The 27,437-nt window shown below is 34.3% G+C and overlaps 1 protein-coding gene across 9 annotated transcripts in view; it reads left to right on the plus strand.

Annotated features, from left to right (window-relative positions):
• CCDC88A (coiled-coil and HOOK domain protein 88A) overlaps positions 1–26,777 on the plus strand; it is a 122,430-nt gene extending 95,653 nt beyond the window's left edge. Inside the window, exons 22-34 of one of the 9 annotated variants that reach the window (XR_013441821.1) lie at positions 1,827–2,013; positions 6,418–6,563; positions 9,622–9,714; positions 9,837–10,051; positions 13,435–13,518; positions 14,501–14,704; positions 15,354–15,425; positions 16,401–16,481; positions 18,492–18,760; positions 18,943–19,405; positions 22,988–23,087; positions 23,653–24,330; positions 26,505–26,679. Coding sequence is in view for 8 of the 9 variants with exons in the window: in XM_078056541.1 (XP_077912667.1) it covers positions 1,827–2,013; positions 6,418–6,563; positions 9,622–9,714; positions 9,837–10,051; positions 13,435–13,518; positions 14,501–14,704; positions 15,354–15,425; positions 16,401–16,481; positions 18,492–18,760; positions 18,943–19,938 (2,347 nt within the window). In the remaining variant the exon portion in view is untranslated. The other 8 variants (XM_036069880.2, XM_078056544.1, XM_078056545.1 and 5 more) reach the window with 8 other exon arrangements.
• The last annotated feature ends 660 nt before the right edge of the window (positions 26,778–27,437 follow it).

Raw genomic sequence — 27,437 nt, forward strand, 5'->3', positions numbered from 1 at the left:
AGAATTCAAATGGGGGTCCTTCATTGACTATTTGTCCTATTATGAATTTAATATAATCCATTTTTAGAATTGTATTTCTTTCCCTTAACAACAACAACAAAAAAATCCCTATGCTTCTAGAGCTATTTTCATTTCCATGCTCAGTAGTTTTTAATTTAGTAATTGTTATAACTAGAAATAGTGTATTGGGGATTTGAACTTTGAATAAGCTCTACACCAAGCTAGAATCAAGAAGGATGTATCTTTACGGTATGTGCAGTAGAAGACCAAGTTGTGACAAGTTATAGAATACAAGGATAGGGGCATTTTTATTACACACATAACATTGGGGAAGGCATTTACTGTCGAAGTCCCATCTTGAACCTAACCTTTTTTCATTGTTGGGATTCACAACAAACTGGGACAGTTTGTGAGCTTGGGTAGGCCTTCTAGGAATCTAATTGTATTCATTACTGAGGAGCCTTCTGAGAAAGAACTCAGCCTACATGATAAGAAGAAATTGAGCATGATGATCTTGAACCAGGAGATTCTGCAGGCTTGGAAGGGAAGGGGTGGTTCTGAGTATTTTCTGTCTCTCAAAGCTATTCTATCCCAGCTTTTATGCACTCATGTCTATATTGTTAAGGCAAGAAACGGCTTTAAGTAAAATCTGAAAGAGCTCTTTCACCAAAAAAAAAAAAAAAAAAAAGTATTTATGAAGACTTGTCTCAAGAACAATAGTTTGTTTACCCATTCCTCTAAATAACCTAAGTTTTAATCTTTGATAATGCCAAACCAAGAAAGTTTCTTAGATGGACTAGTTTGTCTTGGCCTCTTTAGAATTGTGTTCACTGAATTACATTTTGGTGTTAATGTTCTCAACTTTAAGGGACAGTATAAAAAACTCTCTTAAAGAGCTCATTTTAGTATTGGCCTTAGAGATGAGGTTGAGGACGTTGTATATGGTATGTCTTCATATCTTGCCCCCATGAAGCATCAATAGGTGAATCTTTGATCTCCATAGGTATTGATATATACAGTGTAGCTGTCTGTGTGTCTCAGTGAGGTCTAACCAGCTCTTATAACTCATGGCATACATTCATTCATGGATTCAACCTATTTATGGAACATTTTCTGTATGTTTCTGGTCTTGCCATTTTATTTTTTACCAAGCCTTGATTTTTTAAACATATTATTTTGTTATTTATTTTATAAATTCTTGTAAGCTGACTCCATTTTTTGGATATTGAGTTGAAGTAAATTATTAGATGTTCTGAACAAGTACCATCCTGTTCTTAATCCCATTAGATAAGGTCGTTAAACTAGAGCCAAGCACAGCAGGCCAAATCCAAGCTGCATCCTGTTTTTGTTTTTTGTTTTTGTTTTTTCAAATTTAAAAACAGATTTTATTATATAGCTCTTCTACCTGTTTTTTATTTTTACTGTTTTAAGTCTTTATTTTAATTCCAGTTAGTTAACATATAGTGTTACATTAGTGTCAGTAGTACAGTATAGTAATTTAACAGTTCATGCTGTTTTGGTTCAGCTCCCAAACTAAAAACAATTTTTGCATTGTAAAAGGTTGGGGGGTACATTGAAGGAAAAATAGCTTTATGAGCCACATGTAATGTACAACATGTTAGAAGATTCAAGGGGAGAGTAGGCTGAATTTTTTTAATCTAGTTTTATAGAATAGAAACTAATTTTTGATGAGTTTGTCACTGGCTAAAGAGTCTTTTATATTCTCTAAGTATGTCTGAGATCCACAGCATTTTCACATTGTATAAATTACAATGAAAGCTATTAAGGGAATCTAATTCTGTTTCTATCATGATTTCTAATTATAGGTTGAATCATACATATAATCAGCTTGTAAAAGAAACTGAAGTTTTACAAACTGACCATAAAAACTTGAAAAGTCTTCTAAATAATTCCAAACTGGAACAAACAAGATTAGAAGCTGAATTTTCAAAGCTAAAGGAACAATACCAACAGTTGGACATCACATCCACCAAGCTAAATAACCAGTGTGAGGTGAGCTTTGACAAGTTTCTTCTTTTAGGAATCAAGACATGCCTAAAAATAAACAATCATATTAAAATGAGAATAGTGGTATGTATTTGTTTGGGTATTTCTAAAAGAATTGCTCAGGGGTAATTGAAATTCCAAGTAATTCATAAAAACTTATTTTATTGTGAATTTCAACATTGTTTACTATTAGTTTAAACTTAAGTGTCCACATACTTTGAAAATGTAAAACTGTGCCCTTGTTTAATGAAAAAATGTTTACTTACCACCTGGCATGTACTAGTAAACCAAAAAGGTAAAATCTCTCCCTTTGTGGAGCTTATATTCTGGTGGAAGGAAATAGACAATAAACACAACAAGTAAGTGAAATGTATAGTATTTCAGTGTTTTGTAACATGGCTGTATTGCACTTTACCCCAACACTTGGTGTAAAACAACCATTTATTAGGCTCCCAGATCTGTGGATCAGAATTGGACAGGGACAGTGGGGCAGGTTTGTTTCTGTTCCACTAGCAACTGGGCCCCCAGCCTGAAGACTGAAAGGCCACATGCATGTTTGGTGGTTGTGCTGGCTACCAGCTGGAGGCATCGGTTTTCTCTCCACATGATGTCTCCCCCAGGGCTGGTTTGGGCTTTCTCACAACATGGTGATAACCAGACAGAAGCCATCTCTACTTTAAGGATCAAACCTCAGAAGTCATGCAATATCATTTCCCCTGCATTCTATTCGAGTCAGTCAAAGTCACATTCAGGCTCAGGGGAAAGAGAAAATAGATTCAGTCTTTTGGTGGAGAATGGCAAAAGAGCATGTGGACTGGAAATAGTACTCTATTTTGAAAATTGGTCTGCAACATATGGTATATTACAAGGTAGATAAGTTATGTGCAAGTAAAAGTGAAGTAGGGCAGAGGGTGATAAGGAGGACTTCCATGATGGTTAAAGGAATATAGATTGAAATTTTAATAGGCATCCTTGAACAAAGATAACTTTATTCTGAGTAAAACAGGGGAGCCATTTCAGTGTTTTGAACACAAATGATGTTGGCCTTATGTATACAGTTGGGTTAACATAATTCCATGCCGCTCTTTGTGATGGTTTGATAAAACAATGAGTTTTAAAGTATAAAAGGATGCCGAAAGCCCTAGAAAATCCTTAAATTTCATTGGTTGGCCCCAAAATCATTGAAGTTTGAATACGGCTTAACACCTGAATTTCATGGCACTTTTAAGAAACAAGCACTTAAGCTAACCTTTAAAGGGAAATAGGAATAGATTATCAGAAAAGTAATACTTAAAAGCATTTTGTCTGAAATGATAAACCAATAGAAAGAAAAAGTAGTTTAAAATCATATACATTTTAATTACCCATCAAGGCTCAGAAAGTATAGAACATTCATTATGGGGGCGCCTGGGTGGCTCAGTTGGTTAAGCGACTGCCTTCGGCTCAGGTCATGATCCTCGAGTCCTAGGATCGAGTCCCGCATCGGGCTCCCTGCTCAGCAGGGAGTCTGCTTCTCCCTCTGACTCTCCCCCCTCTCATGTGCTCTCTCTCTCCTCTCATCCTCTCTCAAATAAATAAATAAAATCTTAAAAAAAAAAAAAAAGAACATTCATTATGCCTATGATTTATAAAAGTCTAAATAAAATATAATTGGAGTCATGGACTTACAAAAGGAAGAAGAGGACAAATCATCTCCCCAAGAAACAATAAAATTGGGCAAAATTATTAAAAACAACTATTGTAGTACTCTGGAACTGAAGGAAAGGTGTACAACAAATTGAGAAGCATTTATTAAAGAAAAGCTACTCGACGTTGTGTAGGAACTATGGTTGTCTGAGGCATTTTATCTTGTGATTTCTCCCATTCTCCAGTTCCAATACCTGGTAGTTCAGGTGAGGGGCATACTGTGAAAATCAGCAACTTTGCTACCAGAGCAGACTGACTTGATTTGAGCAGAGTACAAAAAAGTCCCCATACCCAAGAGAGTTGTCACAGGTGAACTCTCAGATGCTCTGAGGTTGGAATATTGGTTGGGGCAAATTAGTCAAAAATTTAACTGGGAGATCCAGGAATGAGACATCTAGCTATAGTGAGTCTTGATACGGTCCTGCCTGACACCGGTGGCCTGGAAAGCTGTTCTGGAGAGACCAGAAAGGCCCTAGCTACCTACTTACCTCTGACTGGTAGTCCCAACTCAAGTCAAATGTTAACCCTTGGCTAGGGGCTAAGTCATATAATAACATGATTTAGAGGGAGTGGGAAAATGAGTCCAGAGGGTAAGAGGCCAGGATAGCAGTTAATCTTTGTGGGAAGGGATGGTGCTTAGAAGAGAGCACAAGGTATTTCTGGAATGTAGTTAATGAGCTGTTTCTTGATCAGAGTGCTGGTTTCATACATGTTCACTTTGCACTAATTCATTGAGCTGTAGCTACATAAAATTTGTTCTCTTTTCTATATATATGTTTTATTAATTGTCTTTTGACACAGTAATTAATGCTGTATAACAACACGGAACCTTTGGTAATAGACAGTAAACATTTATTTTTGCTTATGAATCTATGGATTGCCTAAGCAGATGTGCTGATGGCATGTATTAATGTGACCAAGCTCATTTGATCCTCGTAGGGCTTGTCCTACATCTGCAGTCAACTGGCACATATTCCGAGGGCTGGCTGGCCTAGGGTGGCCCCAGATAGCATAACTCCTCTGTGCCATGTGGTCTCTCATCCTCCAGCAGGATTACAAGTGGAAGCACATAAGGCTTCTTGAGGCCTAGCCTTGGAACTTCCATCACTTCCACTTCTTCTCGTGGCCAAGGGCATTCCAAAATCAAAAAGAGGGAAAATAAATTCTACTTCTTGATGGTAAGAGCAAGAAGTCACAGCACAAGAAGGTATAGATACAGGGAGGAGAAAAACTGCATTCAGTTTTGCAATGAATCTACCATATGTTGTGTTTCAATTTAACAATATATAGATAAAACAAATACAGCACAGTAGTGATGGTGGTTAGATCTAAATGGCTATTTATGGATATTCATAGTATTATACTGTCTGCTTTTCTGTATCTTAGAGTTTACAAAACGTCTGTTTCTTTTTCTTTTTTTTTCTTTTTTTCTTTTTTTTTTGTAGAAGGTCTTGGCGCTTTTTTTTTTTTTTTTTTAAAGTATAGCTCTCTGGGCTGTTCTCCACACTGGTTGAATTTAAATGCTAGGACCCAGAAATCCACATTTTTTTAAGAGATAGATTTATTTTTTTATTTGAGAGAGCATGTGTGCACACAGGTGCAAGCAGGGGGAGGAGCAGGGGGAAGGGAGGGGGAGGAGGAAAGAATCTCAAGGAGACTCCAAGCTGATCATGGAGCCCCAGGTGGGGCTCGATCTCATAACCCTGAGATCATGACCTGAGCCGAAACCAAAAGTTGGAAGCTCAACCGACTGAGCCACCCAGGTGCCCCTGGAAATCTACATTTTTTAATAGTCTCTACGAGTGATGCTGAATTTCGAAAGTCACTACTTTGGGATTTCTGACTTCTACTGGAATCTCCGGCCTAACTAAGGCATATTTCTAGTTTTTTCTAACTACAAAGAAGCAGCCCAATGCTGCTGGCAACCCAACTACCGGTAGTATCAGCTAGTAATACCAACCATTGACAAGATTACCTGAGTCCCTTTGACCAAGCCATAAAAACTATGTACAAACGTTTAAGGTTCCTAAAAAACAGTGGTTGAGGGAAGAATGAGGTACCTACTATGTGTTAAAGGCATGACACAAGATACTTTACATATATTAATACTTACAATAGTCAGGGGTGTGAGTTATTATTCTCATTTTATAGATGAGCTCATTGAAGCCAGTTAATTTACTTGTCCAGTTTTTCATAGTTCCTTAAATAGAAGGCCAGGTAGCATTCAGACTATAAGTTAAATAAGAAAGCAAGTGTTTTTGAAACTAGATAATTTATTATATGTTAAACCCAGTGTTTGTAAGAATTTTTAAAAATGTGTACAGCACATAACTCAGCATTTTAGCTCTCATTATAACTAAAATAATCATTCATGTTCTGATCAAAGTGCAACCACCTAATTGCCCAAGTAGCAGGAGACCTAAGTCTTTTTCTTTTTTAAGATTGATTGATTGATTGATTGATTTTAGAGAGTGTGTGGGAGTGGGAGGAGGATCAGAGGGAGAGGGAGAGAGAGAATCTCAAGCAGACTCCCTGCAAAGCGTGGAGCCTGACACAGGCTCCATTTCCTGACCCTGAAATCATGACCTGAGCCGAAACTAAGAGTCGGACACTCAACCAACTGAGCTACCCAGGAACCCCAAGACTTTATATTTTTCAGATGTTTTGGTTGATTTATGTTAAATGTAAATGTTGATTTTTTAAAAAATGTTTGTGTTTAAACAGTTGCTAAGCCAACTTAAAGGAAATTTAGAAGAAGAAAATCGACATCTACTAGATCAAATTCAGACATTAATGCTACAGAACAGAACACTATTGGAGCAGAATATGGAAAGCAAGGATCTCTTTCATGTTGAACAAAGACAGTACATGTAGGTACCAAATAATGTTGAAATAATACTCATGATTTTATCATTGCCAACTGGTGACAGAGAAAACTCACTGCTAATTTTTTTTTAATTTTCAACATTATTATTTCTCCATACATTTTTTTGAATGCTTATGTTCTAGGCACTATGCTAGTAACCAGAAATACTAACATGAAAACACACAGATTCTGCTCTTAAGGAACTAGTAACATAAAGCAAGAAATACAAATAATTGCTACAATGGAAGTATGTGTAGGAGGCCATAGAAATACAGCAAATACAGTGGAAGGAGTATCTTAGTCTGGCAGGGGCAAGGTGGGCTTTCCAAAGATGGTTGCTCAAGCTGAGACTTAAAGACTCATGGGAGTTTGCCTGAGGAGACATATCAGGCCAAGGGAGCACAAATGCAATAACATGAAGGTGTGATGAAGGTGTGTTATGGTAGGGTATAGGACCTAAGAATTAATAGTTCTTGCTGGAGCAAAATTGAGGAAGAAGGAGCAATAGAGAAGTAGCTAAAAACTTAGGATCCACAAAGGTTTTTCTATGCCATACAAAGGAGTTGCTGAAAGCTTTGAGCAGGGGAATAAAATGATCAGATTTGTGTTTTTTTTAAAAGGCACTGATGGCATTTTAGAGTATGGATTGGAGTTCCTGAGAATAGAGACAAGGAATAAGTTTTAGAAAGACTGTTGTAATAATCTAGTGAATCATAATTCATAAGCGGCGGTAGTTGAGATGAAATACCAGATGTAAGAGATAGAATTGACAAGGCTTAATATTGGTAAGTTATATTTCCATTAGTAGTAGAGGAATCTGGTATAATCAGGGATTTGGGCCTGAGAAACTCAGTGAATAGTCCTTGTATTGCACCAAGATTTACCTTTACTAAATTCTTCACTTCCCCTATTCCCTAAATGAGAAACACCATAGTATAATAGAAATAGCACAGATGTTGAAATTAGGCAGTTCCTAATTCAAATGCCAGTTCTTACAGTCACTAGCTATGTGACCATAGGTGAGTTACTCTGGTTCTTTGATCATTGGTTTCTTTTTCTCTAAAATAGAGATATAACATCTACTTCCAAGATTATCTTAAGAAATAAATGAAATAATATATCTATGCCTTTTAGGCATGTTATATATGATGGTGAGCTAGGGCACATATGAAACCAGGATATATCATACATTTTTCGAAGCATCAGTTTTCTTATAAAATTTGGGGCAGGGAACATGATTTTTATATTAACAGACAGGTATAGTATGGAGCAAAAAGCAGAGTTTGCATGAGCTTTTAAGATAAATGCAAAACTTCAGAGAAATTTCACATTTGTGGCTGGCCACTTTGGACTACACTTTCAACCCTTTCAGGAGCATGTATTCCTTTATTCTCTGCCTTAAAAGGTGTTTCTGCTTAAGCAGTAAGTATATGTAAAGCTCTTGACATTTAAGTTTTCTGTCCTTCAAGCAAAGGCATTATCCAAAGCTTTATCTTTGGATATCTTTAGAATATCTTAATATTCTGGCCCTTGGTAAATAATCCATTTCCAAAGTTTCAGTAATTGTATCTGTATAGTTGACTTAGAAATATTAATATCTATTTTGACTTTTTGAATTTAAATTAAAAAATCCAACTTACAAGTCAGACAGTTCTAGTTGAGTGCCTCTGTCACATGGTCCTAGCAGGAGTGACAGTGAACAGGTAATACTGAGAATTTGGAGATTCCTGATGATATTTCAAAAGGTAAAAAGAGAAAACATTTGGGAGGTATAGACCATCTGCCGTTGTGCTGTGGTGTAACTCTTGGCAACCTGTGTTCACAAAGCATCTTCTTCAAAAAAATCTCTCAAATCCATTTGTTCTGGTTCCCACTTCCCTAATTCAGCCTAACCACTCAACTAGACTCCCTCATTAGCCTCCTGGATGCTTTCTTTACTACCATCCTTTCTGATAGATACTATTTCATTATGGAGTTAGGGTACCTACAGCAAAGATTTCATAATGTCACTTTCTAATGAAACCTTCAAGCTTCTGATTTCCTATTGAGCAAAATCTAAACCTGAAAATCCCTCCCTGCTTCCCATCAACTATAAACTGCTTAATTTAGCATTCTTATCTTTTCAGTCTATCTAATATGGCCATTCTCTCCATGAGGCTTTCTTCGGTCATCCAAGATAGAAATATTTTCCTCTTTATAAGTTTCTCTTGTACAGTGCTTTTATTTTGGCACCACTCCTGCCTTGGATTGTAATCGTCATTTATGTATATTTGTTCTCTCTCCTATTGTGTTATAAGCAGAGTTGGGCTACTGTTGTCTTTATATACTCTTTGTGTCTTCCTCATTTAAAATGATCACTAAATATTTGTTGAGTAAACAACATCACAGTTTGGCATCACCTTTTTTTTGGATCATTTACTTTAGTCTATGATCTTTGATGTTTCCCTATGTAATATATACCATCAAGGACATAAATGAGACTAAGATGTGGTGAAACTAGTGTATTCATGTATTGCTGGTGGCAGGAAATAGTTCTCTAAAGGTAATAAGCCTAAATAATTCTGCCATAAAGGAAAAAAGTCTGTTTGCATGAAGATGTGGTTGCAAGATTATTTATTATATCCACAACTGTAAGCAGACTATTGAAAATTTTAGTTTTTTAGTTACATAAATTATATTAAATCACCTTTCATTCCAAAAACAATGTGAGATACTAAAAGATCCAAGAATAGAATAGTCACTGTTAATTAATGTCCCTTAACAGCTATTAAAAGATGTTGACAGAATTCCTTTGTCATGATGAGAATATAATATGGAAAATTTTCTTCAAACAAATAAATTGTATTAAAGAATTGAATTTTAAATTCTATATCCTTTTATTAAGTAAGTTTGTAAATATGAAGAAAAGGAGAAACTTGGAAAAATATCCCATTGTTAATATCTAATACTTAATATCTATATTTGTTTATGTTTTGGACAGAAGTTAGATTGTAGTCACAAAATAATTTAATATTCATAACTGTACAAAATATGATACATGTCCTAAATTTTTATTTTTATAGTGATAAGCTAAATGAATTAAGACGACAAAAGGAGAAATTAGAAGAGAAGATAATGGATCAGTACAAATTTTATGACCCATCTCCTCCTAGAAGGTACTGTTAACCAAATTTTATTCATTTTTATTTTGGAAAAAAAAAGTTAAGACTTTTAATTTTGTGAAGGATTTATATGTTGAATTTTAGACTGATAAGAGTTTTTTAAATTATTCTATTAGGAGAGGCAACTGGATTACTCTAAAAATGAGAAAATTGATTAAGTCTAAGAAAGATATTAATCGGGAACGTCAGAAATCTCTAACATTAACACCTACCCGCTCAGACTCCAGTGAAGGATTTCTTCAGCTCCCCCATCAAGATAGTCAAGATAGTTCTTCAGTAGGTTCAAACTCTTTAGAAGATGGCCAAACTTTGGGGACCAAGAAAAGCAGCAGTGAGTGCTTAAACTCTTTAAACATTTGTGATCTCTAGTATTGATTTAGAATCCTTTCAAAAGATTTCTTTTAACTTATACCTTCAGCAGTCCTTTGGGGTAATAGTCTGATGAATGCATTTCTTTTTAACTCTATATGATTATAAAATTCATTGTGTACTGCAGTACTGCATAACCACATGATTTTCTGTATTATGTGTTTAGAAGTATACCAAACACAGAGATACCATCATTTAGCCAGGGAGGAAAAACACTGTCCAAAGAACATTGAGATAAGAGCCAGAGTATCCCTGCCACTTGCTAGTTGTATTAATACGGGTACACCTTTCACCTTTGTGTCATACTGCACAGGGTGATTATGAAGAGTAGGTGAGAAATGTTTATGCGCTCATCTTGATAATTTTTTGTAACTAAATAAAATAATAAGGCATTTTTATAATGGGGTTTTATTCATATACTTTGGTGTCAAATTGGAGCAAAGTTACATTGGTGAGAAGCAAAGAGAAATAGATGTGAATTCGAAGAGAATGTTATTCAATGATTTAGAAGTAACTGAAGGTTGTAAAAATTGTTGAGGGATTGCTTGGTAAAGGATCGATTAAAATTGATATAAGCTTGTTTATAAAATTGTGATTTAATTTTTTAAATTACAAATATAGCAGTATCACATCATAACATGCCCTATACAATTCATAATATTTTTATTTCATTACTAGTGTGCTTAACTAAACAAGAGCAAAGTAAAAGCCTAAAGAAGTATATTTTAAGAGAAAGAGAAAAGCATTCAGTGCTAGGCCCTTTGAAGACGTCCAACAAGTTGACTACTAACAATGTTCTTATAGAATATGTAAACAAGATACTTTGAATCCACTCATACTATCACCAGAGTCACTAAATTAAAAAATATGTATTTGTGTGTGTGTGTGTGTGTATATATATATATATATATGTATATCTATATGAAATAGTTCTATATAATTTCACTGCTATTCTTCTGAAGTAAATAGGCAAAAACAGCTACTACTTCCCCCAGGGATAGACTCTCCTTCTGGCAACTCTCAAAACACTCAAAAAACTATAATGTTTTGGCCTCAGGGGAATTATCTCTGAAAAGACAGTATTTTAGGGTGTAGATGAGGCATTCATTATAGCTTATATTTCAGAATACAACTATAGCACCCTAAAAACTAGAATCCATAAGTATTCATGCATACATATATACTTGTGTATGTATATTAGTCTCAAGAAAGTGTTTAAATTCTGTATCCCCACACAAGATTACCATTACCTGGGTTTTTTGCTATCTAGTCTTATCAGTCAAATCTACATGAAATTTCTGAGTATTCTTGTAGAGAAATCATCAGGTTTATCTTAAAAAGATGCCAGATAATTCAATTTTATGTTACGTTTAGAGGTAAAATATCTGACATCATATTAAATGAGAAATGGTAATAGGTCTACTTAGTTTTTTTCCAATTAAAGGAAGATATTTCATAAGGGATTGATTTCTTTCTTTTTTTTTTTCTTTTTTCTTTTTTTTTAAGTAAGCTCTACACCCAGCATGGGGCTTGAACTCACAACTCTGAGATCAAGAGTCGCATGCTCTACCGACTGGGCCAGCCAGGCCCCCTAAAGAAAGACTTCAATTCAGATATGATAATGTAACACAAGAAAGGCACAACAGTCTTTGTTGAGGTCAACTTGTCTGTTTTTAATATAAAGCTGACATTCTTTCATACTCCCGGCTGGAACATCCAGAGTAAGGATCAGAAGGCAGTAATATTCTCCTTTCCTGTAGTTCTTCAGTTTTAGAATTTTTTAAATAAACAAAAACCCAGCAATGCTAATGTTCCCTGAATTTCAGTATGTTGGAAAAAGAATATTGTACATCTACAAACTAGTTGATATAGAAGGATCACATTCCACCACTGGCAAATTTAATCCTTTTATCCTGTCTGTCAGTAAAGCAGTCTTTGGAAAACAGTTGAAACAGAAGTATCTAAACAAGACAACATGTGCATGTTGCAACCACTCAGCTTTGTTTTAGCCAAATGTCCATTTTTACATTGCTTTCAGTTCATTTCTTTTTAATCATTAAAAACAGCTGTGTTTACCAAGCCAGAAAAGAAATAGGTCAAATTAAAAGCCTAAATGAATCATGACTGTACCTAATAGCAGTCAAATAAGTTAAAAAGCTGTATGTCCATTGCATTCTTCTTAATGGAGAAAAACTTTGATTATTTACAAGATGATGGCAAACCTTAAGAAGGAGTATCGTCATTAAGGCTATATACAATATGCTGTTAAGTCTTTATTCACATCATCTCCCTACCTCCTCTAAATTGCAGTTCCAAAAAGGTGTAACAGTTTTCTGTATTTGAATCTTATTAAAATATAACTCAAGAATGTTAGTGACTCTAGTGAGCATTTTAATTTTTATGCTAATGACACCTACTATAATTCTAATTCTAATTTTCATTTACAGAATTTTTCTGCACAGTGCTACCTTTGTTTTTCTTAATAAACTCACCCAAAAAGCCCTTCAAAATACCTAAAAATGTTATAAATATGTATTTCTCTGTCGTTTTTGCTTACATTAGGGTGCCTCTTATCTTTTAGCCTGAACAGAGCTTAGTGCTAGCTTTTCTCTTTTCCCTATCCAACCTTTTGCAAAATGAAATGAATGTAATTGCTCATGTCATTTTTTGAAAGACTTTGCTCAGAAGAATAAATATTTTCATGGTGCTGTTAAATAATGCACCAGAATTCAAATTAACCCCAAAAAATAATTCCCTATTTCCTTTGTTAAAGTTTAAGAAAATAATGAAAGTTTTTATAAAGTTTCTTTAGATTGTTTTAAACATTCCCTGGGCACCCAAGTTTTTGTTGATATATATTACTAGAATACTCCTGTAAAATGTTCATTTTCCTAAGTAACTTTTTTCCAAGATGAAGTCTTTTTATTTAAAAGGTTAAAATAGAGGATTGAAAAGCCTTGTACATTTTCATCATGGATGCTGTGGCCCACTAATAGCCTTAATTTTAAAGGTATACCTTTACAACTTAACTAGGAAAATTGTTCCTTCAGTAAGTACTTTAATCAGTTCCTGTATTTGTAGGACTTTAGCCAATCCAAGCTTTCAAAGTATATGTTCCTCATCATTGTCTTCAGTGCTTTCCAAGTATTTTAAAGTGTCAAAGTACATATTTCATATTTCATTATCACTCAGCAGCATGAGAATAATAGCTTTAGTATAGCATACATAGCTGAAACTCAGACATTCATTTCTGTCCTTAATTTCAACATTTAACTCCCATCTGTTCTTCTCCCTTTTTTCTTTCATTTTTCTGTTTCTGTTTTTCCTCATGCTCTGACATTAAAGTGGTTGCACTGAAAAGACTGCCCTTTTTGAGGAACAGACCGAAGGATAAAGACAAAATGAAGGCCTGCTACCGTCGTTCCATGTGTAAGACTTTATGACAGTTCAGCTTCTTTCAAATGACTACACTGGCTTCCATTACTAATTTTTCACTAACCTTTCTCTGGACTGTGCCAATCTTCTTATTTTGCAAAGTGCAGTCTTCCTCTAATTCAAGGAGCTGGAAGAATTTTTTTTTCAAAACTGGCACTGAAGTCGCATTATATGTTCACTGATACATATACATGCATATATGTTTAGTCATACGTGTAATATACTTATAAATTTCCAGTGCCTTCTAAAAGTTGGCAGAAAAAAAAACCTAATTTTCTATGCCATAGAGAATTTTTTCCCAAATAAATTTACTTAAAATATAACAAAACCTTTAGCATTAGGAATTTATTTTCTTAATGAACTAAATTAAACAAACAAATAAATAAAATGGCCTGTAACCCTTGAAAACGTTTGTCATTCTTTATATATTAATACTCTTTTTTTTAAGTGGTATGGGTAATTACATAATCAAATTAAATGTCACTTTGGATATCATCTCTTTCAGGTTTTTATTGAATGGTATACTTATTTGATACATAAAATGAATGATTTCTTCAGTAACCTGCTCTGACCAAGGACTCTTTGTCATTTTCAATAATGATGCTGTATAAGAACTGCTCTCCATCTTACCTTTATTCATTCCATTTCTGTCATCACAAAACCACATTATGAAGGCTTCTAATTATATTGCACATCACTGCGCAAAAGCATGGCAGTTGTACAGAGTAAAATTCCTTTTCCTATCTTTAAAGGGGGTGGAGATGGGATAAAAATATTTACTGAAATTTATCAGCCTTTGGCCTACTCATTTCATTCAGCTGAATGCATGTCATAATTTGAATGACCTTGTGGTTATAGTCTTTGATGTTCATTTGCATTAATCCATAAACAAAAACCAGATCATTTATAATACAAGATAGAAATAAGAGCAGATACATTAACCATGCTGATTCATTTGCTTTCATTTGCATCCCAGCCATGAATGACCTGGTGCAGTCCATGGTCCTAGCAGGAGGACAGTGGACAGGTAGTACTGAGAATTTGGAGGTTCCTGATGATATTTCAACGGGTAAAAGGAGAAAAGAATTGGGAGCTATGGCCTTCTCTACTACAGCCATCAACTTTTCAACTGTCAACTCTTCTACAGGCTTCAGATCCAAGCAGTTGGTTAATAATAAAGGTATAGGCCGTCTGCTCTTTGCACTGTGGTGTAACTGTTGACAACAGGAATTTTAATTTGACTTTTCCATGTGTACTTTTTGACAGCAACAACCTGAAATAATTTACTAAAACAGTCTGGATTCGATTTAAGAGAATTTTCAAATCATTTCAAAAATTTAAAACATCATACAAATAATTAAAATCTTTCCTAGGCCTTTCATAATAAACAGCTAATGAACTAACAAGAAAAGGAAAAGTAAGCCAAGTAAAGAGTGAGAAAGGGAAAAAGTGATGATAGAAGCTTAAAAAAAAAAAAAAACTAACTAAAAACAATATAACTTCAACCAGAGAGAACCATGTAGAACAACCCCGGCTCTTGCTTTGCTTTGCAGGGTCCTTGGGGAGATTGTTTCACTGCTTCTGGTGTTAAGCGAGTCAACTCTCATCACAGCTATTCTGTTTCTTATTCCTAGTTCCAGTTTCTGGTTAAGTCTATTCTGTTTCTTATTCCTAGTTCCAGTTTCTGGTTAAGTCTATGAAATATGTTAAATCAAGATGTGTTACATGTGATTGAAAAAGAATATCCATATCTGCATAAATGAAATTTTAAAATGGGGTTTTTTTTTTGTTTAAAAATATTTTTATATCCATTTTGCTATTTTATGTAGATACTACATCCTTTGAAGACATAAGTCCACAAGGTATTAGTGATGATTCTAGTACGGGATCAAGAGTTCATGGTAAGATACGAACTTTATTTAGAGAGTACATATTCCATACAGAATGGGAATGCTGAGGCTCTGGCATTGATTTGGTGAATGTGGCATTGCCAGCAAGCATGTTTTCTCTAACCTGCATCTCATAGCTACTTCCGCCATTTCTTCAAACCTAATACTCCCTTTTTCCCCTTTTAAGGTTATTGCTTCATCCTAAGTAGTCTCTCTCTTGGTCAAGGTCATTTATAAAGTATGCCTGCACAATGCTCAAAGGTAATTTTGTTGCCATTTTGGTATAAGGTTAAAGTTATGAGAAACATATTTTACCATTGGTTTAAAAAATATTTAGTTCGATAAAGGATGAACTCTGAGAAACACATTTTCTGCAGTGGTGAGCATTTTAGATTTTTAAGTTTCTGGAGAGATCTGCAAAACCATATCTTGCCAAACTAAAATATTAATAATAAATGGATAGTATGTTGAGGGAATTTCACACATAAGCAGGATTTTAAGAAACAGGGTAGGGTCATGTTAACTGCAGTTGTTTCCCTTGTACGGATAGGAATGCAGGACATTAACTGTGCAGATGCTCATGTTCCTCCTGTTCGTGGCATCTGCAGTGTGCAGGGTTCCTTGTCTGATCTGTTGTAAGTGACCTAATCACTAGCACTTTTTTTTCTTTTTCTTTTTGGCATGTCACTCGACTCAGCCAAAACAGTTCTGGTATCCATCTAGAAATCATTTCCAAATCTAAATATGCACTTTATTTCCCTTTCTTTGGATCTCAACTAGTGTTTCAGAAGTGTCTTATTCTAAAGTGTCTAACTGAACTATCTGGAAATGCTTTTGCTCTCTAATCTGTAAGATTCAACTCTGGGCATGCTTAGTCTGTGAAAGTATGCATGATCGTTTCCTCAAAGCATTCTGTGCTCAGAATGTAAAAGTTCAATGTCATTAGCTAGAAGTTTTATCACACTGTCTCCTGATTTTTTCATTTAGCTTCAAGACCAGCCAGCCTTGATAGTGGCAGAACATCCACTAGCAATAGTAATAATAATGCTTCACTCCATGAAGTCAAAGGTATGCTGTAGGTAAATTTATTAATATTGTCCATCCATTTCCAGATTTTATAATTAGAAGATTGATGAAGTTTCTGGGGTAAAGTATGAAATCCAAATCATCTATGTTTGGAACATAGTTCCTTGGAACATTTTATACTTCTTATATTGTAATACAGTGTATACAATGTGTATAAATGTAAAAACAGGAGCAGTTACTTTGGTTGCCATTTTTCATCTTCACAGATAAAATATTTGTATGTAATTTTTAACTTCAAAAATATCTGTAGGTCCTTGTTTTTCTTACGTTTTGTCTTTGTCATGAAAATGGGTTGTCCTTAATTTTCTCATGAGGCATGTGCATTGAACTCCCATTATAGAAGTGTTTTAGAAATACTTTTAGCTTAAGTTATTGACGAAATAAGGGGAAATAACTTTTTAAATTTAAGAAGACAGTTATGTTTGTGTATAACAGACAAATGGATGCACACAGCTATATAAAGAATTACTTCAGGATTTTTTCTTAATTTTTTAATATGCATTCTAAGGTAAGGTTTTTATGTAAAATGTCTAGAGGCCTTGACTAGTACTTTTTCCCTTAAAGGTTTACTGCCTACTCGGATTCTGGAATTGTTTAATAGATTATAAAAGTTGGTGAAAATAGTTATTCTCTAAAGTCCAGAATTGTCAAATTATAATTTGTTCTGTTGCTTTTTTTATTATAAAATCATTTTGCCTCAATTGTAATTTTATCATTAATGCTATGACTCTGTTGCAGTGGTATGAAAAATCTGATCTCAAGAAGGGATTATTTTTTTATTTTTATAATCATGTTCTTATATCCAGTAGAAAAGTTTAGTCTGAAAATATGAAGTATTTCTTTCCTGATTTGAAAATTTAAGAAAATCTTTTTATAAAATGTTATATAACTTGAGCCAAATTCTTTCATGACCCACTTTACTCTCTCTGATTAGGAAACCGTGGAAAGTTGTATTTTCCATCTTGATACTATCTCTATACAGTTTGGTATCAATTAGAATCCACATAAGGAATAGCATTAAACATTAGGGAGCTTTAATCCAGAACTAGTAATGTGCATTCTGTACAGTTGCTCAAACTCAGTTGAGTCTTTTAAGGCTATATATGGGGCGCCTGGGTGGCTCAGTCGTTAAGCGTCTGCCTTCAGCTCAGGTCATGATCCCAGTGTCGTGGGATCGAGCCCCACATCGGGCTCACTGCTCAGCGGGAAGCCTTGCTTCTCCCTCTCCCACTCCCCCTGCTTGTGTTCCCTCTCTCCCTGTCTCTCTCTGTCAAATAAATAAATAAAATCTTTAAAAAAAAAATTAATGCTATATAGCCACATGCCAACAGTGGAAAGCAGGAACAATCAGATGACCTCAGACATTAAAGAATAAAATATACAACATACTTGATTTTGTATTTTTACTAGAACTTGCTAAGTATATCATATCTCCATTGATTTTCCTTTATATGCCTGCTATTTAAATTTTAAGAAAATTTCTTTAAGTTTATTCATTCAGGATGAACAGAGAAACCTTCAAGTAAGGAATGAAGATTTCATAGAGAGGCAAAGAATTCGAATTTTTAACTTCTGAATTTGTATTCTGGTTTTAACATTCTGAAATAATTTAAAATTCATATAATCATATTTTGTTCTAAATTGTGAGGTGTATTACAGTTACTTGAACCTGAATTTTAAAAAATGTATTATTTACTTATTTTTTTATTCACTCATTCATCAAATGTGCTGAGTGCCTGCTTTGTAGTTTGGCTCTGAGTGTAGTGGAGAAAGCAAGTATTTGCCCTTGTAGAACTCAAAATATTTTTGTCAAAATGAGACTAGGATAGACAATATTAGACTGATGAAAGATGAACACAGTTTACTAAGCGTTTCTAAATAAAGCGTGAAAGTTAGTTTAGCTATTCATAAGAATCCAGTCAACAAATGTTATTACTTAGTTTTAGTCTCATTTCTGTTACCGAACTCTTAACACACCATTTACTCCAAAAGCAGGTGCAGTTAATATCCAAAGCAGGCCACAGAGCCACAGCAGTGGAGAATTTAGCCTGCTTCATGATCATGAGACTTGGTCCAGCAGTGGTAGCAGTCCAATTCAGTATTTGAAAAGACAGACCAGATCAAGTCCAATGCTCCAGCACAAAATGCCTGATTCGTTAGAGAGTCGAGCACATCACAAGATCAAAACTGGTTCCCCTGGAAGTGAAGTTGTTACTCTACAACAGTTTTTGGAAGAAAGCAACAAGCTTACCTCAATACAGGTTAGTTTTACCTGGTAGGACCTTAATTTAGATCGACACTGCAAGTTAAATTTCTGACTGAACTATAGAGCTTCTTTTTAAGTTAAGGGGTGCTTAGCAGTTTTATATCATACAATCTAATATATCAGGAAAGTAAAAGCTTGGCTGCATTCACTAATCTGTTGTGGTATCTTTTTTAACAGATAAAGTCCTCAAGTCAAGAGAATCTTTTAGATGAAGTAATGAAAAGTTTGTCTGTTTCTTCTGACTTTCTGGGAAAAAACAAACCAGTTAGCTGTGGTCTGGCCAGGTCAGTAAGTGGAAAAACCCCAGGAGACTTCTACGATAGACGGACAAGTAAGCCTGAACAATTTGTGAGACCCAGTCCTCGAAAGACTGAAGATGCCTACTTCATTAGCTCTCCAGGAAAACCTACACTAGGCACTCAAAGAAAGATAAAATTAGTAAAAGAAACTTCTCTGTCACGACAATCAAAAGATAGTAATCCTTACGCCACTTTACCTCGTGCAAGCAGTGTGATCTCTACTGCCGAAGGAACTACTCGAAGGACAAGCATCCATGATTTTTTGACCAAGGACAGTAGACTACCTATGTCAGTTGATTCACCACCAGCTACTGCTGATAGCAGCATCACTGCAACATCTAGTGAGTACCTTTTACACCAGTGGTCCTCTTATACACTTCACAGTCCAGCCCATGCTATAGGATCTCATGCGCAAAATGATTTAGCTACACATAAATCCAAGTCTCTGTATGCCCAGGCTAGAAAGTCAAGAACAGAAAAGTCACATTTTCTAAACCAAACTTTTGCCATTATTAATATGTCTAATGATGCATTTGGAATATCAGCTGAAGACAGTGGAGAGTCACTTACTGTGGCTCATCCATCTCAGCCATTTTTATCCCTGAATACAGAACTAGTTAGTAACATAAGTGGGTTACCTCCCAGGCCAATCACAAGAGTAACTGACCAGGCTTCTGCCTCTTTAGATAAAGCTGCAGAGAAAGATAATGAACAGTTTTCTGATAATCAGAACCCTAGTAACAGTAACCCACAGTCTTCTGCAGATAGCAATAATCTTATCACTCCTGCATGCTTCCATCCTGATGACACAGAAGCTGCATTGTTGGTTTCTGAGGATAATCAAACTGTTTGGTATGAATATGGTTGTGTTTGATCAAAACTGCGCAATATAATACTGATGTTACTTGATATGCACTGTGCTTCTCTAATCTGATTTGAAAAGCTGCTGTTGAAAAGTATAATTTGGCTAGGCTTATATTTTTATTTTTAAATTGTGGCATAGTATTCACTTGTACATGATGGCATGTGTATAAATATGAATGTGTAACCATACCAAAGCCTGCATGAAATATTAATTGCATTGTACATTTTCTGCATGACTTTAAAAACCTTAACAATACATGCTCCTCTTTCACATTTCTTGTCACCTGATACAAGATTGTTACTTTGATACCTGGAAGCATATTAAAATAGTTGCATGCTGTAATTACCAAGAAGGCATTTCCAAGTCATATTTACTTTGTTGCTCCCAAAAAAGAATGCTCATTTTCTCCCTCCCTCCTTTTTTGCTCCCCTTCCCTCCCTCTCCTTGTCCTTCACTCTTCACTCCTTTCCTCCCCCAGAATGTGCACTTCCTGTTGCACATGTACAGTGTTAAGGAAACTATGTAAAAAGATGTCATTTTCTTTTGCCATTTAACTATGTCTTCTGTCCTGTTTTATTTTCAAGGAAATAGTAACTCCATTAACACTTCCTGTAGCAAATCTTAACTATTGCCCATATTTATAAAACTGTTCAGATTTAAAACATTGTTAATACTCATAAATTTATAATAACTCATAATTCTTTAAAAACCCCACCAGATTTACGTTACTAGGAGCATTTGTATTAATTCTGTTTCTTCGCTTTTCTTCATCTGATAAATGTAAGAACTCAAGGACCATCTTTCCTTTAAGATGACTTTTTTACTTGCAATCAGTTAATACATTAGTTTTGGCAATTCTTTTTTTATATAGAGTCAAAGAGTAATAAATCAAATCATACTCAATGTGTTGGAAATTTGCATTTTTCTGTTCAAAAAAGGTAGTAAGTTTACAAAGTAGTGAAGACTGTTGCTTCTATAATCTATTTATTAAATTTTATGTGTTTGTCCTTAAAACAGCTTTTTAAATGAGTATACTGTGCTAAAATAAAATTAACATTAGAATTTAAATGAACAAGTGTGTTTTTAGTGGAACAAATTTTAGAACTACAAATTAATACAAACTTCTAGCTAAAAAAATAACCATATAAGATAAAGAAAATATTTTCTAACTCTAACTGCAGTGTCATAAACTTTAAAATTATCTTGCTGTGGTTATAGCACTTTTAAAGCAGAATCAGCTAAACTTGAATCTCTCATTCCCAGAATTAAAAAAAAAAAAAAAGAAATGAAACAAAGCCATAACCCTGATTCACTTACTTCTGGAGGAGTAGATCTTAGCTCTTTTTCTGGATGTTTTTGCCATTTTGACTCAGCCTAAATATTACTGCTAATAACTCAGCCTGGCATCTGGAAAGGAATGCTTTGAAATGTAACTTTCTAAATGGGGAGGAAATCACTATTTTATACATGTTGTTACATTAAATTATTATTCTTATTAATTGGACCAAAGGAAATAGAATCCATAGAGAATCTTTGCTTAACAAAATTTCTATCCTTTAAATTAAGCCATTCTCTGGTACTCAAACAAGATCGTTGTGGGGGCTAGGCCCTCTCCATTTTTATCTTTGACTGTGCTTCTTTTCTCACAGCCAGCTATTACTAAAAACAGTTCTATTGCAGATAATCACATAAGCACAATCAGAAAATTTTCATATTTTTTAGTACCACCTAATATATTTTGTCCATGAATACATCTACCTATTTTATTGTCTGTTGTTTCACTGTCAGCCCTAACTTTAAAAATGTTTTTTGGCTTCTCTTCTTTTTTTATAACCTAATAATAAAACTTAATGGTAAATATAAGTGAGATTAGATGGGGGCCACATATGATTAAAATGTAATAATTAGTGTTACTTCTTTTCCACTTTGAGTCAAGAATTATTTTATAACCATTTCAACTCTTTAGATATTACAAATCTGGCCATACACTTTAAATTTAAAATATTAAATTTATTTATGCAAAATATATTGAGAAATCATGTCCTATTATGTTAAAACTGTGTGGTTATTTTACAAAATTAGACTTACAGGAAAACAGTATTTCCAATACAAATGGCTATAGTTTATAGTATAACATGTTTTCACAAGGAATATATACACTGTGCATGTAAGACAGATCCATACCATGTCCATGTGTCTTGAGGATTGTCTGTGAGAATACAGGCTAGACTTCTTCCAGAGACTATCACCAGCTGTGGAGTCATAAAATTTTCTCAAAATACCAGTTTCTTCTTACATTTCTTCATAACACTTGGAATCAAATTTTTAGCATAGGAAAAACCTTAGAAATCATCTACAGCCAGTGCTTCCCAAACTTAAAGAATCAACATCTACTTGCTAAACAAGTCTTACAAAGATGCACCAGTATTTTATTTTTGTTATTGTTTTTAAAGATAAAATTAACCAACTCTGACTCAATTGAGCAGCTGCACTTTTTTCCTCTAAGACATCTCTATAAATATCCTACGATTTCATAAAGGAATATTTGGAAAACTATTTGGAGATTCAGTACCCTGATTTTAGATGAAACTGAGTAGCATTCACATTCCTGCCCTGGGTTTCTAGAAATCATACCCTCATTATTTGTGTGACATTGTAAACTGACATTGTTAGGCATTGGGTCCCCTTTGACCAAAGCAGTTTTAGCTTTAACAGTGAAAGCAGGCATAATTTTTCTCAGTAAATAAAACAAATACTTCATTGTGGATGTTTCTGTGGCTGCATGCAAGATTATTTTGTACTTTAAAACTGTGACCATTTAGTAAATAAACATAGTAAACCTATCTGATGCTACTAAAAGGACAGAAGTATATTATTTCTGGCTTTTAAAATACAACAGTCAGTCTTTAAGTAATAAGATATCTATCAGATTAATAACTTTCCCAGTTAGATTCTTTCTTCTTGCCCTACTCAACAAGAGCTCGTTAGTTTCTTAACTTCATGAATTATATTATGCTTAACCTTTGATTAAATAACATGAAATGCTTTTCTCCTGCAGATGTGGACAAAGTACAAGAAAGCAGAAATTCAAAAAGCAGGTCTAGGGAGCAACAAAGCTCCTAATTCTATTACCCACTACATGACATGTGGGCCAAGTGGTGAGTTTCTTGCTTAAAATGTAAATGAGATTAGTCTCATTTATACAAACTAACCGAGTTACTTATAAGAACAAGTGCACATTGCATTAACAGATGTAAATATTGCTTGCTTATTCATGACTTTCTGTCCTACTTATTAGTCAAGCAAGATTTATTGATTGCTATAAGTTTTTGCCTGTCAGTGCAGGAAACAAACATTTAAATATTATTTTTCTTTTTTTCTTAATTTAAACTTAATTTTTTTTTTTGAGAGGGAGAACTTAATTTTACTTGTGAATTATGTTCTAGGAATTCCTTTTTTAATCTGAAGTCTTTTTCTTTTTTTTGGTAGGAATACAACTTTCCCACAATGTTTTTGATAATTGAGAACAAATTAAATACCTTTTGTATGAAGAGCCACTCAAAGAAAAATTGTCTCTGACTTTCTGTCACTCTCTCATTCCTATAGAAGAAATATCTGGTGCATGTTGTTCTTATAGTGGCTACTCTGTATTTTATCTCTCTCTCTTATCTTCAAGCTTTTCTTATATTTTCTTTCTTCTTTCTACCTTCCAACTAAATACAGAGAGAAAAGTGTCCTTCAGTTTCTCAGTGTGAAGCCTTTATTTCTGAAGTAACAAGACACCCAACTATAGGAATCATTTTAAAAATCTTTAAGGAGACTTTAAACAATCCTTCGTGACTAGAGCAGGCAAGAAATACAAAACCTTCATTCCTTCCTTGAATCAAGGAGCACTACTGGAGTCAACTGCCAAAATTTTTAGAAGGTTTTAGGACTTACTATACATTGTATTGATAAGATCTACTGAATAAAGGATGTTCTCTCACTAAGGACCAAGTGTTATAAGATTCTAAGAAGTACTCCAAGAACAATCTACTTCTTTCGTCATTTGTTTATGAATTTATCCATGTTTGCTTAATGCTTCTGCTAAGTATTAGCCAAAATTTAGCCATTTATATTTAGTTGTGTAAATCTAAATTAAATGCTGTAGTATGTTGTGGAATGTACTATATATCATGATACAGAGAACATTGTTTTGGCATGTCAGAGCCTTACTTGGTTAGCAGACTGCATGTGTTGGTATCCTTTCCTTTTTTTTAACCAATTATTTTGATGCACTGCAAAAGAAATTCAGTTTATGAAGATAAATCTGAAAAATAGGAGCTATAAAAAATTTACAGTAACATTAATCTTTCCGTATTCCCCTTTAAGCAACACTAAGCATTCACACCTGGATCCAAGGTAATTAAAAAGAGTGTTTTTCTGAAACTTTTTTAGTAAGGTGGTTTTCCAGCAAATTGCATTCCCAAGATAATGCTGTTGTGTTTTAAATTCATTTCCCTTCTTTAGTATTGGGTTATGTATGTGTGTTTGTTTTTTTAACACGAGAGCTGACTGTTGCTTAAGAAGTTTTCTTATGGCAAAAAAAAAAAAATGTAAATAATTTACTATGATCTGCATTTTGCCAGGAACTCATTTATTTTTAAGGTTATCACATATTAATAAGAACTTTTCTGTTTTTGTCCTTTATAATATTACATTAAAGTTGGTAACTGTTATTGGTACTTTTGAAATATTTGTATGCATTTGTTACCTTAAACATCTGAAAGAAGCACAAAAAAAGTAGATTTAGTTAACCCAGGGAAACATCAGTTTTTTTATAGCTCCAATTTTATATCACAGTTTTATTTTCTTATGAAATCAAAAAATGCATTGATACTTATTAATGCAAATTCATTATTTAACATATCAGAATAATCTTAAATGTCTGAAATGAGAAAGATAATGACTTTTTTATTTTAACAGTATACTTCTTAGGCTCTCATTACCAGCTCTAAAAATCTTTTTGGAATAATTCCATATTCATAGTGTGTGGTTTAGGAACTGTGTGTTTCATCACTAACCTAGTAGCCATGAGACTGTGTGTGTCTCTCCCTGCCTCCCTTCCCTCTCTCTCTCCCATCCCCCCTCCCTCTCTCTCTCTGTCTCCCTCTCCCTTTCTCTTTCTGGTAGGCCAGTTAGCAGTATTGTGTTCATAGTCTACTTTCAGAAAGACTTAATGAAAAGAAAGACAGCATGTATAGTTGACCAGAAATTAAAAAGGAATTTAGAGAACTTGGACTTAACGTAACTTAATGCCACCATTAACTTAGGTTTTGCCACCAAATAATGCTGTAAAATTAAATCACTTTTAAACTCTTGGATGAAAGGTGCTATGTAAATGTAAATACAAAGGATTCTTACTAAAATACAACTATTGCACAACAGACATATTTAAAACTTATTCTCTAGATTTTGAAACATCTCTCTCCATCGTGACTCCCTAGATTCAAGTATCAAATTGACTGCATCATGGCAGTCTAGAGATACTTGCATGTAAAAAATGTAAATTCATTTTTAGGTGGATAAATTGAAAGTAAATATAGAAGTTATGTTTTAGCCAAATACAGTAAGTGGGTAACTTAGATTTATATTAACTAGCATCTAATTTGCACAACTAGGACACATCCCAGGACAATTACTGAAAGTTGGAATTTAATGAGTAGGAAGTGGCCCGGTGAGGGTGAATCATACCACAGCTTGACCTCTCCAGAACACTAATGTCCTAAAATAGAGAACCTATTGACTTAGGCAGCACATTATTGCTTCACGTAGAACATGCTTAGGGGCAGCCTATATAGTACTGAGTCTAAGGAGGCTGACCCTGAGAAAGTGCAGTTAGAGACAAAGGGGGAACACTTAAGACCACGAAAGTAGGAATATTCTCAATTATATTCATCACGTTTTTCATACCATTTCAAGAAAGGACTAGATAATAACCTCATGAATATTTTACTTTCTCCAAAAGATTCAGAAGCAAACTTAGTAGGAAGTCAGTCACTCCTTTCCCTTAGATAAACTGCTTCTGCCAAACAAAATAGTATGGCTACCTAGAAACTTACTGGGGCCACTTTCCTGACTGGGGCCTGCCATGCTTTTATCTGGCTGTGTCCTAAATCAACACCTAGCCTCCCCACCCCCACCCCAGGAAACTGAAGAATTAATATACAGGGTAATAGCTTCCGCAAAGAGCTCCAATAAAGTGCTTCAGATCTGGCCATGTGGAAAGGTTTGGTCCACGTTTTTGAACTGGTGGTTACCAAAGAGTTCATGTAACAGGTTTGTATGTAGCACCTTTCATGCAAGGCATGGTAAGAGCCTATTAAAAAAATCACTGTGCGTATTACAGAATTGCAGCCACCTCACAAATGAAGTATTACAGCCTGCACTGTCTTAACAGTTTATGTCAGGAAGTGAAAAAGATACTGTACCAAATCTGGAATTACAATGAGGAGTAATAATGTATGCTACATGACTTTGTATTTTAAGTTGCTTTTACGAGAAAAGTGAATTTTTGTGTTTTTCTTTTCTGCTAGACTTTGTCCTGAGATGTATTTTTTCTTTAAGCCTTGAATGAGTAATACAAAAGGAGCCCATTTTGTGATATAAACCTTGATGTACATGTTGAGATATTTGGACAACAATGAAAATGCCTTAAAAGGAATGCTTATGGATAAAGTTGCACTTATAACACCCTTTAACGAAACCTGATTTTAAATTGTCTTTTTTCTTTTCTACTAAGGGTTCTCTTTCAATGTTTGCCATTGTACTTATAATTGTTATTAAATACCAAATCAAATAATATAAAAGCTGTAACATTTCCTTTAAAAATAATGGTACTGAGGGATCTGGAGTTGAATAGCAGTGATTATTTCTTGGTAATACCTATTACCAGCCACAGGAAGCCAGTTCGTAACAAACCATCATTGGTTTGATTTGTTTTTAAAAACATTTCATTATTTTTCATTTTAGTTTTTAACTTTATTACTCCTAAAAAATTAAGTTGGTTTAACATTCACTTCAACTGATTGATATAAAAATAAAACAAAGAGGTGATTTTTATAACAAGTGGTTAATAATCATTTAAAAATTGTAACAGGGCGCCTGGGTGGCTCAGTTGGTTAAGCGACTGCCTTCGGCTCAGGTCATGATCCTGGAGTCCCGGGATGGAGTCCCGCATCGGGCTCCCTGCTCAGCAGGGAGTCTGCTTCTCCCTCTGACCCTCCCCCCTCTCATGCTCTATCTCATTCTCTCTCTCAAATAAATAAATAAAATCTTTAAAAATAAATAAATAAGTAAATAAATAAAAATTGTAACATATAATTTAGCTAAGTATTATCTTTCCTTTCCCTTTGTTCTGGAAAACCTTTTTTCAGACCTAACCCATAACCTTGTTTAGATGATTCTTTCTAAATCTTTTAGGGATGAGTATTGGTTTGGGAAAAGAATGGAATCTTACCAGTTCTATC

This window comes from Halichoerus grypus, chromosome 10 (assembly GCF_964656455.1).
Source record: "Halichoerus grypus chromosome 10, mHalGry1.hap1.1, whole genome shotgun sequence".
Classification (NCBI taxonomy): Eukaryota; Metazoa; Chordata; class Mammalia; order Carnivora; family Phocidae; genus Halichoerus; species Halichoerus grypus.